General features: G+C 37.3%; 1 protein-coding gene and 1 long non-coding RNA gene across 3 annotated transcripts in view; one reads left to right on the top strand and one right to left on the bottom strand.

The window, feature by feature from the left end:
• The window catches only part of DMD (dystrophin), a 2,264,041-nt gene extending 2,262,727 nt beyond the window's left edge, over nt 1-1,314 (bottom strand). Inside the window, exon 1 of the mRNA XM_070604303.1 lies at nt 555-1,314. Within this exon, the coding sequence (XP_070460404.1) occupies nt 555-636 (82 nt within the window). The 5' untranslated portion in view covers nt 637-1,314. The remainder of the gene's footprint in view (nt 1-554) is intronic.
• The window catches only part of LOC139081001 (uncharacterized), a 205,012-nt gene continuing 193,023 nt past the window's right edge, over nt 401-12,389 (top strand). Inside the window, exon 1 of one of the 2 annotated variants that reach the window (XR_011535924.1) lies at nt 401-688. This is a non-coding gene — a long non-coding RNA (uncharacterized lncRNA). The remainder of the gene's footprint in view (nt 689-12,389) is intronic. The other variant, XR_011535925.1, reaches the window with a different exon arrangement.

Genomic DNA, 12,389 nt, shown 5'->3' on the forward strand with positions numbered 1-12,389 from the left:
GTATAGTTATGCTCCAGGCATGCAAGCCTTCATGTCACCCCTGACATTTTCCTTCAGCACAGATATGAAGGGAAGTGAAACTTCTCAGCTTTCTTAACCCTGCACTTGGCCACACCCTGACAAGGCATGCCTCCTCACACCTCCCCAGCCCTCCCTCCTCCAAGGCTACGACAATATATATATATATATTTTAAATTGGTATGTTTGTTCTTTATATTTAATTTTTAAAACAAGTTTCCATCCTATAATAAAACCGATATCGACTGGCTTTCTTTAGGGAAAAAAGAAATCCCCCACCAATATCCATTTGGCCCAAAAGGAAAACTTGAGTTTCTGCTTCCCCGGAGAGCAGCACCCCCTCCTCCCTCGGACGCGCCCTGCGTGGTTCCCCGCCCTCCCCACGCGCGGGGGCGCGGTGACAGCCCCCTGCTGCTCCTCCGCTCAGCGCCACAACTTTCCGAAACCCTGTACTAACTTCCAGGGCACAGCCTCTGCGGAGAGTAGCGGGTTACGCTGTATACCCCTAACTGAAAAGCAAGACAGCGAGGTCCTACCAGCGCGGCTCTTGATGACGTCGGTGAATCCGTCTCCAGCAGCATCTTCCCGGGTCTGCTCCGGACCCCCGGGCTGAGCCATAGCCCCACGCTACGTGCCACGGCTCCCCTACGCCCCAAACTTTAGGAGGCAGGTGGGTCCGCGCGGTCCGCCTGATGCTCTCCAAAGCAGGTAGCTAGCTGGGGATCTGGTGTGTCTGAGGGCGGATTTCTCTCTTCCCCAGGCCCTCAGCCACGGAAATAGGGATGCGTGGGGGGGCGGGGAGGAATGGTAAGCTGGAAAACACAGAAACACCGACACCTGGGTTGGTTGAAAGGGGGAGCCGTCAAAATGCCCAGCCCATGCTTGGAGAGGAGGAAACAGGTGCTGTTCCCAGCTCCTGACTCTAAAATAGAGTGGGCGAGGCCTGGAAGGTGAAAGCTGAGGAGGGACCCGGTGGTCAATAAATCCACAAGCAAGTTGGAGCCTCGCTTTTCCACGCTGCGCAGAATCGATGCAAAAACAGGAGCAATTAGGGAGCAGCTTGCCAAAAGCAGCACATGAGGTCATGAATGATTTAGCATTGCCACTTATAAGATGACTACACTGAGGAGAAGGGTCACTTGCTTTAGCTATCTGGGTCACTTACACGTGTGTATCCCCCACCGTTGTATCCTGATTTGAATGCACTGACCAGAAATGGGGAATATAGGCCGAGCATAATCCTATTTCTTAGGAGATTTCACCAAAGCTACCCACCCTTCTTTCACTCTTATATTCACTCGGAATGCCTCCTCCATCCCTTCCTCCCACCACTGAGGCTAGAATTAGATTGGACTATAAACAGCTCATATGACTTTATTTTCTAAAAATTTCAGAAGTGACTTTCATTTGCTTGGTATCCTTGCTCCTCCCCCCACCCCACCCCTACACACATAAAATTCATCCTGCACTTCTTCCTGCAGTAGCTCAGACACCCTAAATCCTGCCCCTCACCTACCAAAAAAATTAACTTTACAAGAAAACTTGGCAAGGGGCCTAGTAACAGCTAAGGATTTTCTTTTCTTGTGTTCTGCATTTTCATTCAGAGTATATTCTTATTCTCTTCTAAAACACTGGTTCTCAACCATTGCTAGACAGCAGAATCATCTGGTGAGCTTTACAAAACACTAATGCCTGGTTTCCAGCCCCCGAGATGATAATTGTTCTGAGCTCTCACCTGGGCATCAGGATTGTCAAAAGCTCCCGGGTGATTTCAATGGGCAATCAAGTTTGAAAAACACTGTGATAAAAGGGACTTATAAACGGTCAATTGGGTGCCTTCATCAAGAAAATTTTACCAGTAACCCTCTTCCATTATAATACCTTAGATTAAAAATGGGTTTGCTGTCCTGTTTTCCATCACCAGATTGGCCTTCTGTGTGGCAGTGGATAATTTATTTTGACAGAAACGTAGTAGTTAGAATTAGCTCCAGAATTCTCTTAGATCAAACATAGGGTGACTCTCAGGAGGGAGTCTCAACTAGGTGCCTCTCCATGAGCTTCACCCTGAGAAGCTAATCCTGTTGAAAATCTGAATTTGTTGTGGTTTACAGGCAGACCTCTTAGGTTTCCCAAGTGTCTATTCCTTTTAGATATATCAGTTCTCTTTCTAATAAGTTCAACAAGTGGGAAATATTCAGAGATATAGCACAGCCCCTATTTCAAAAAAGAATAAAAGTGTGAGAAATGTCCAAAGATTTTTTAAAAATCACAAAGGTCATGGTCTGCTGTATTTTATATTATCATGCTACTATATCAGAACAGGATGGTATTTGTACAGGGACAGACAAAATGGCAGAACAGAATAGAGTCTAGAAATAAATCCAGCCAAAAGGAATGCACTAAATATGACGTTTCAATTCAGTCATTTAAAAATGGAATATATAATTATGATGTTTTCATAAAGTTAGATTCCTGTAACTTAAACTAGATAAATTCCAGAGAGATTAAAGATGCAAATACACAAAATGAGACCAAATAAGTGACGAATCTATAACAGTTCAACTTATGGGGGCATTCTTAAACCAAACACAAATCCCAGATGACTTTAAGGAGAAAATTGTCACTACCAAGTACATAAGAAGTAAAAATTTTTATAAAGCCAAAGACTTTATAAAGTGAAAGGACAATAAACTGAGAGAAAAACATTTAAAACATCTGTAACAGACAAAAGCTTAATATCTCTAATAAAATTCTACAGGTTTATGTTAAAAAGACAAATAATCTTGGGGCCTGCCTGGTGGTGCAGCAGTTAAGTTCCTGGGGTTCCCCAGTTCAGATCCTGGGTGTGGACCTATGCACCGCTTGTCAAGCCATGCTGTGGTAGCGTCTCACATATAAAGTAGAGGAAGATGGGCATGATGTTAGCTCAGGACCAGTCTTCCTCAGCAAAAAATAAGAGGATGGGCAGCAGATGTAAGCTCAGGGCTAATCTTCCTTAAAAAAAAAAAAAGGCAAATAATCCAATAAGAAAAAATGAATACATAACCTGACAGAAAATTCACTAAAGAAGACATGCAAATAACCAATAAACTTATGACCTTCTCATCAACTTCAACTATCAACCTTCTCATAGTCAGGAAAAGGCAAAAGGAGATAATATTTCCTGCCCATCAGATGGAAGAAAAAACAAATAAACAAACGGAATAACATTCAGTGCTGACAAGAGAGTGAGAAAAAAACTCATTCTTATTCCCTACTGGTGAAGTGTTGATACATTTTCAGAAAATAACCCAAGAATAGTTATTAAAACGTACATAATCTGTTGCCCATCAATCCCTCCTTAAGAATCTTACAGGAATAAAGTCCCCAGTATGAAAGGACATAAGTAGGGTTTTTATTAACTGAATCTTTATTTATAAAAACACATTCACTGAAAACAACCTAATGTCTTTCAATTGGGAACTCATTGAAAAAATTATATTATACCAAACAATGGGATATTGTGCACCCATTTAACAAAAAGTGTGTAATTTGTACACAAAACAAATTATCAACACAAACCAAATTCAGTGATATATTAAAAGAACAATATATCACAACAAAGTTCGTTTTACAGGAGTAAGCAAAGGTTCATTTTAACCCTTGAAACACAATCAGTGTGCTTCATCACGTTAGAAACGAGAAGGGTAGGGGGCCAGCCCGGTGGCGTTTTGGTTAAGTTTGCCCACTGCACTTCAACAGCCTGGAGTTTGCAGGTCCAGATCCCAGGCACAGACCTAGCACAGCTGGTCAAGCTACACTGTGGGGGCATCGCACATAAAATAGAGGAAGATTGGCAAAGATGTTAGCTCAGTAACAAACTTCCTCACAAGGAAAAAAAAATGAAGGGTAAAAATAAATGCAGAATAGATGTGGAAAAATTAACTCACAGAAAAAGATAAAAGAATATAAAACCTCCTGGTAGATTACCAATAGAAGGAAACTTCCTTAATCTGATAAAATGTATCTATAAATAATCCATAGGAAATATCATACTTAATGAATATACTAGTCAGTGTAACGTCAAGAAAACACAGTAAAAAATATAAGGTTTGGAAAGGGAGAGTGAAGCTGTTATTATTTGCGGATTACATGTACATGGAAAATTCAGAGTCCTCAGATGAAATATTATGGTTAATAAGTGTATTCAACAAAATTTCTGGATGTCATGCTGATATCTAAAAATTAATTATATTTCTATAAACAACTAGAAAATGGTATTTTTAAAAATAATGTCATCAGTAAGCATCAAAAACACTATAAATATATTAAATATGTGCAAGAATTCTAAACAGAAACATAATATGAATAAGAGGCATTAAAGAAAAATCTATATAAATGGAGAACTATACCATGCTCATGGATTAGTAGATTCTTTGTTGTAAAGACATAAACTCCCCCAAATTCGTCTGTAGTGTCTATGAAATCCCAATCAATCCCATCAGGAGTGTGTGTTTCTGTGTGTGTAAATTCTAAAATTTATGTGCACATGCAAAGGGGCGAAATAGCCAAGACAATCTTAAAAAGAACAAAGTTGGAGAATTTTCCCTAACAGATCTTACAAATTATTATGGAGCTATTGTAATTCAAACAGTGTGGTATTGGTGTGAGCACAGACAAATACCCAAATGGAACAGAACTGAAAGTATAGACTTTCATATATATGGTCCCCTAAATTTATGACAAAGGTGGCACTGTAATTCAGTAGGGAATAAAAATTCCTCTCAATAGATAGTATGGGATCAATTAGAGGTTAGATTTTAGACTTAAATGTGAAAACTGTTGAAGGAAAACCAACACAGGTGCTAGAAGATAACACAGGAGAATATTTTCATGACCTTAGGATGGACATTTTTTAAACAGGACATAAATGCGCTAAGCTTAAAGGAAAAAGATTGGCATATTGACTTCATTAAAACAAGAAATTTTATTCATCAGAGGACTTCAGTAAGTGACTGAAAAAGAACATCACAGAGTGGGAAATGATGTGAGTGTGTGTATATAAAAATCTACTAGTACCCCGAATATATAAATTACTCATACAAATCAATAAAAAAGAAAGCCCAATTTTAACGAAATGAATGAATCTTTAAATAGATGTTTCACCAAAGAGGATACCCAAATGGCCAATAAAATATGAAAAGATGCTAAACATTGCAAAAGCATCAAGATATTAAAATTTAAACCTCAAAGCAAAACAGCTACAGAACCGTTGTAATGGCAACAATCAAAATCAAAACAAAACAAAACTGACAATATCAAATACTGATGAAAATATGGTGTAATTGGAATTCTTATATACTTTTTATGGGAGTGAAAATCTGCACAACTTCTTTGAAAAACCATTGGCAAAATACACTAAAGCAAATTTATGCATACTGCATGACACATAAATTCCATCTTTAGGTATATCCCCAACAATACCAACAACAAAAATATACCTGCACCAAAGGCAGGAATAATAATTGCTGCATTTTCCGTAATAGTCAAAATTAGAAACAACCCTCAGATCCATCAGCAGTAAAACTGATAAAAATATATAGCTATATTCATAAAAGTGAATGCCATCAAGCAATGAAAATGAATGGACTACTGGTACATGCAATAACATGCATGGATTCTATAGACATAATCTGAGTGAGGGACTAATGGTATACACAAAGACTAAAGGTATATACTCTGTGATTCTGTTTATAGAAGGGTTAAAAGCAGGTAAAACCAATTTATGGTGATAGAAGATAAAACTGGTTATCTTTAGAGGGAAGTAATGATTGGGACCAGACAACAGGGAAGCTTCTGGGGTTTTTGTGATGTCTGTATTTTGTTCTGGATGAGAGATATAGTTGTTCATTTTGTAAAAACTGCTTAAGCTGTGCATTTATGATTCATATAGTTTCCTTTATGTGTATTTCCATTTTTAAAGATAAGTGAGTTAAAATTACATGTAAATAACTTTAAAAATTTTTGTGAAATATTGTTATATGAAACTAGCAAATTATAGTGTAATATGTGTAGTATCTCATTAAAAAAATAAGCTCTATATGAGCATATATACTGTTTGTATAAGCCACTGTAGAAAAACATATATATGAACACACAAAAGGGAAACTATGACATTTTAAAAAATGAAGAAGATTTTGTGAACCTCTGAAAAGCTTAAGCTTTGAAAAACTGAGCGAGTAGGTGGCTAGAAATATTGCTCATTATTTTATTCTATTACAAACATCTTCAAAAGTTAGTTTGAAGTTGTCCTGGAAACCCTCTGGTGTACGTGATCAAGCAATGAAAAGGAAACCATTACAATCTTCCTTATCCCAAATCCATACTGTTGTATTTATTTCAACAAATATAAAAAACAGACTTCTTAGCATTTTCTTATTCAAAAACTTTGAGATTAGAGAGGCTAGAATACCTCTCTCTAGATGAGACAGTTACTTCTAAGTGACTGTTAAATGGCCCATAGAAATTTCAGGTATTCTTCACTCAGGTTACTATCCCCAGTAAAGGAACTCCATGGACGCCTGCTAACCTTTCAGTTACTCTACACCAGAAAGTATTTGCAACTAGAAAAATAAAAGACATTCAAATAATATCATGTCAAAAGGTTGCAGATTACCTGCTAAAGCCATTTATTTTATGAACTGCCCAACTAGAATATGAATAACATGGTATAATTAACTGAAACCACCAGATGTAATTATGAATAGATCATGGCATCCTAGAAGGTCTCAAATATAGCACATCTCTGTTATACTGAAAGTAAGCATTCCTTGTAGTTTCATGTAGTTTCCTTTAGCAGATAATGCTGAAACATATTTTAGATGTACGTTTTATGCACCGTCATCACTTTTATATAGAGGTATCCATTGGTTGCAAGAGAGAACTTTCATGAATCAACGTGGCTATTAGTTGGTTTTCTTTTAACACAGATATTTTAGAAAACACAGTTTGAAATAAATGTATTTTAGGCATGCAGAGAAAGCATTTTTTTCCCTAGGAGACTGGAAGTTTAGTTGATATTTTTGGTTTCCTGTCATAGATTCTGCAAAATTTTCTAAGAAACATTTTCTACACAATCAAGGGTAATTTGAATCACTACACTTTTTTCATTCTTTCGAAGCATTTTTTTTAGGGATCTCTTTGAAGTTTTTGACTACTAGAATGATCTAAATTTAAGCATTCTCTTCTGGTATGTCCTCAGACTGGGAGTGTTTTAGAAGAAGAGGGAATGGTGCCTTGATATTGAGGATCTACTGAGACTAGAGCTCAAACCTAGGTGTTACACTTTTCTGTTCACTGTCTGAAGTGTTCCAATATTCCCATGCTGCTCAAGATTAGTTTCCTAGGTTGAATGTTATAATGAGGTTAATTTTCCTCATCCTGGTTGTTACAATCTCTCAGAAGTGAAGGCTCTCATGAGCCTTTAAAAGTCCCTATATCAGAAACAGACACCATTTTTTGTTCATGTAAACCCAACACACACCCGTGTACTACAAGGGACAATTACCAAGGTTTTCTATAAGCTTCCTCATCATAAATACTCTAAAAGTAGCAAATGAGTGAGTTTTTTCAAATAGTCTCTCAGATCCTTGGATAATGGGCCAAAGAAGAAAAGATCCAACTCCTTATCTCTATAAGTGATTCTCTTATAGCCCCTAACATCTCAACTCCAAATTGACTGCAGCCCTATGTGATTCTGGTGAAAAACCATTTCCTTGTGGATTACAATACTTACACTTTTATAGTGCATGACTGACATTTATAGAATGGTCTTGATACAGTTCATTTTATTGGGAAAATTAGGTAAATACATATATGACAAAGAAAGAAAATGAAATATAAAATAATGACAAGCATAGCAGAAGATTTTAATGTCTCATGTAGCCACACATCATTCTCATATGTTACCCCAGCCTCTTACAGCAAGCACAGGCAGCTTTCTACCTGGAGGCATTCTCTGGCCTTTGGAGTATGCTAGGCCCACATTGAGAGCAGGCCACAAACACCAGGGAGATAATTCCCTGGGAGCAGCCTGCAATCCATGACAGATGAGAGTTGGTGGAGAAATACTCTAACTTCTTGCCCCAAGATGGGATAACTCTGACCCAAATATTCTTTACCATCTCTGAAAGGTCCCCAGCAAGATTGAGATAGGGTTGTCCACAGCAGAAACCTGTTCATTAACACACACTATATTACCTTCCTTTCTTTGCTTCTATCACTTTCCCATTTCCCTGCTAGTGCTATCACCTCCCAAATTAATTGTTTGCTTTCAAATTCTTGTCTTAGGGTCTGCTTCCAGTTATAGCTCTGCCACCAACTTTCTGTGTAACCTAGATAAACTTCTGGATATCATTTATTCATTGAAAGGCTGGAATAGACTACTTAGTAACTAATGTCATGAACAGTTCTAAAGCTATAATTGTTTGGATACCTAGTTTTTGCCAAAAACTATCAAATACATAGCCATGCCGGATTAGATAATTGAGGAGGAGGAGGAGGAGGAGGAGTAAACCCTTTTTTTGTGGTACAGTTATAGAAGAGCTACTTTCAGAAGTCTGTAATGTCAAGTAAAGGACTAGCCTAGCAGGCGAGAAAAGGAAACATGCAAGTTTCTGAGTGAAAATTTCAGGCCAAATTAAAATTCCAAAAATTAAAACTGCAAACAGTAGTGGTCAATTCAAAATGGTCTATACAAATAAGATGTAAACTTGACATGGGCCAAGTCACAAAAGAACAGTTGATTATACATTTTTATCTCAGAAACCTAAAGAAACCATCACCAGTTTCTTCTACAAATTGATTCATTTTGTAAAATATGCATAAGTTCTTCCCCAAATCTGCCTCTTAACCACACTAAGCCTAATTTGTTTTTCTTTATCTGTGTGGCAGATCACGTTTCCAAATACTATGATGGCAATATTTTCCGTTCCACATGCTCTATCAGAACCCTGGTACTACCCAATCAAGAAATATCATCTCTTTTCCCTTCCCTTTGAATTGGGAAGGCCTTGGTGACTGCCTTGATGAATTTAAAGTGGCTGAAGTATACTGGGTGACTTCTAAGGTTAGGTCATAAAAGGTGATAAAGCTTCAGCCTGGTTGTCTCTTTTGGGATGCTCACCCTTGGAACCCAGCCCCCATGCTGTGAGGAAGCCAAGCAGCCACATAGAAAGTCCACGTATAGGGGTTCCGACCACAAACCCAGTAAAAGTCTGAACTAACAGCCAGTGTCAACCATCAGACATGTGAGTGAAGAGGAAATGAGTCTTTAGATGATTAGTCTAGTCCTCGGCCTTTGAGGTGCTCCCTATGATATCGTGGGGAAGAGATCAGCTTTTCATGTCAAACCCTGCCCAAATTTGCAGATCCACCAGGAAAATAAACACTGCCATTGTTTTAAGCCACTACATTTTGAAGTGGCTTGTTATGTAGCAAAATATTACCAGAACAATTGGTCAAGTAGAAACACTACCCACCAGAGATGTGAGGATTAATGAAATAATGTATGTGAGAGCAGTTTTTAGCTGTGAAATGCTACAAATATAAGGAATTGTCATTTAGTGCTTACCTCTATAGAACTTACAATACATAGGACATATAAGGCACACACAAGTATTTGGTAAGTGCCCCATGAATTTTTAAAAAATGTGCTATAAGAAGCTAAATAGGGAGAGACAAATTCTGTATATGACAAAAATTAAGTATGAGACTTTATACAATCAACACATTTTTCTCTGCATTGCATACATGTATTTGGATTTGTATTCAAATTATCTGTCAATACGTGATCTAAAACTGAACAAATTTGATGTGTGTAAAGAAGTTAAGTCTTTCAGACACTGGGAGAGTATTCTCTACAAATCCACAGACAACTCATGCAGTCCCATGGTTTCAAATACAGCAATTTCCCAGCTACAGTATTTCCCCTGGAATCTAGACTTGTGATTGAACTGCCTATCCCATTTGTCCGTTTAGACATTTAAACACCATTTCAAGTTCTTGACTACCCACACTTACCTATCAATATGCTCTTCACCCATCTCAGTTGATGACTCCATCATTTACCTAGTTGCTTAGGCCTAACACTTAGGTGTCATCTAATTTTCTGCAACACCTCATATATCAATCCTTCTTCTCTCAATGCCACATCGATCTATGGGAAAATCCTGTGAGCTTTACCTTCAAAATATATCTCATATTGTGAATTCTCATGGCTTCAAACACCCTACTCTAAGTCACCATGTTCTGTCATCTGACCACTGCATTAGCTTCACAGTTGTTTTCTTGTGCTCTTACTCTTGCTCTACGACAGACATATTTCAGACAATAACCATAATGATACTTTAAAAATATTTAGCAGATCACATCCCATTCATTCTTAATTCTTCCTATGGCTTCTCACTGCACTTGGATTGAATTCCTACTTCTTTGAGCTTATTTCCTACTACTCTTTTCCCTCACTCACTTTGTTCCAGCTATACCCATGCTTCATGAAATATTTCACTCTCAAATATTATGGAGTTTGCCTTGTAATGACCTAAACCACCAGAAAAAGACACAAATGATTTGCCATGTTGACAATGAGGCTAATTTTTCCAATGTCTCTTTTCAGCCTGCTTTCCTCATTTTATGTGTGTTTCTGTGTATGTGGTCAATAAGGGGAGACATATATATATATATATATATATATATATATATATATATATATGTCATTGAATATATCCTAGGCACTATGCTAGGTGTTAAAAATACAGTGATAAGTAAACATTTCTATCCTAATTGGACATCCAATCTTTTGAGAAAGGTGGGAAAGTATTGATCAAATAATCACACAAGCAAATGTAAACTTGCAGCTGTATCAAAGGGAGATACGTGTTGCTTCAGTGCCTATAATAGCAGCACTTGGCTTCTTTGGGGAGGGAAGGGAGGACTTCTTTGAGGAAGAAATGATTCATTTGAAATCTGTAAATAACAGCTCATCAACTGAAGGATCTTTCTTTTGAAGTCTTGTCTATTAGAGCCAATGGACTATTCATGGTCCCCCTTCTGAGTATGAAATACACATTCCAAGATCCATATCCCCAAAACATGGCTCTTCATCTGTCATATCTACTTTCACCAGATCTGCTCTTCCAAGTGCCTTCTCCGTCATTGTGAATAGCAACATCGATATTCCAGTTTCTCAGGCCACAAAATTTAATGTCATTCATTTTTCCTCAGTTTTTCTCTCACCCCTCACCTTTAAAATACATCCAGAATACAACTACATCTCCCTACCTCCAAAGCTGCTTCCATCACCATCACTTTTCTGATTCATTTCATATCCCTCTATATGTTTTTGGGTTATGACCCATTAGTAAGTCATAAAATTAATATATTTTTTGCCTTATAAACAGCATAAAAACAATGTCATAGAAAATAATAACATAGAAAATATTGAACTGTATAATGTAAAGAAAGAGTAAGTATTGTTTTGTTAAAAATTTATTTATGTTTTGTTTATTTATATATATGGACAAATATATATATATTTATTTGTATATGTGCACATATATGTATGTGTATATCCTGAATCTCGATTTTTCCGACCATGTATCTTTCTTACCATTTCTAAATTTTTCTTCCCAATGTATCAATTCAAAAAAATTTAAAGGTATTACAGAGTTTCCCTGCTTCAACTTTTAGCCTCACTACAGACTATTCTCAAAACAGCAATCAGAGTGCTGTCCTCTATGGACAATAAATTTTAGTTAATTAATTAAAAATAAGGCTGATAAAGACACTTCCCTATTCAAAATGTTTAATGGCCTCCTATTTCACTCTAAATAGAAGTCAAATGTAAAGCCATGCAATGGCTTATAAGGGTCATGTATGCAACCCTTGCCTTCTCCCTTTCTCTTTAACCTAATCTCCTACTACTCTCTTATTCACCCAACCCAGTCATTCTTGCTGTTTTAAACAACCTCAGGACTTTTGCACTTGCTATTTTACCTGCCTGGGATACACTGCCATTGATATAACTACATGGCTCGCTCCTTCACCTCCTTCAGATATTTGCTTACTTTCTCACTGAGGCCATCTGTGACCTCCCTACTTAAAATTGCTATTACCCATCCTTACTGTCCACTATTTCCCATCGCCTTTGCCTATTTTATGTTTCTCCATAAAACTTACAACCTATGACATATGACACATTTTGCTTATCTGATTGTTTTTCTCTCCCCTGACCCATGATAGAAAGTGAACTCCATAAGGATAAGGATTTTTTGTCCGTTCTGTACTCTGTACAATCCCCTATGTCTATACAGTCCCTATTACCTAAAAGTTAA

This window comes from Equus przewalskii, chromosome X (genome assembly GCF_037783145.1).
Source record: "Equus przewalskii isolate Varuska chromosome X, EquPr2, whole genome shotgun sequence".
Taxonomy (NCBI): Eukaryota; Metazoa; Chordata; class Mammalia; order Perissodactyla; family Equidae; genus Equus; species Equus przewalskii.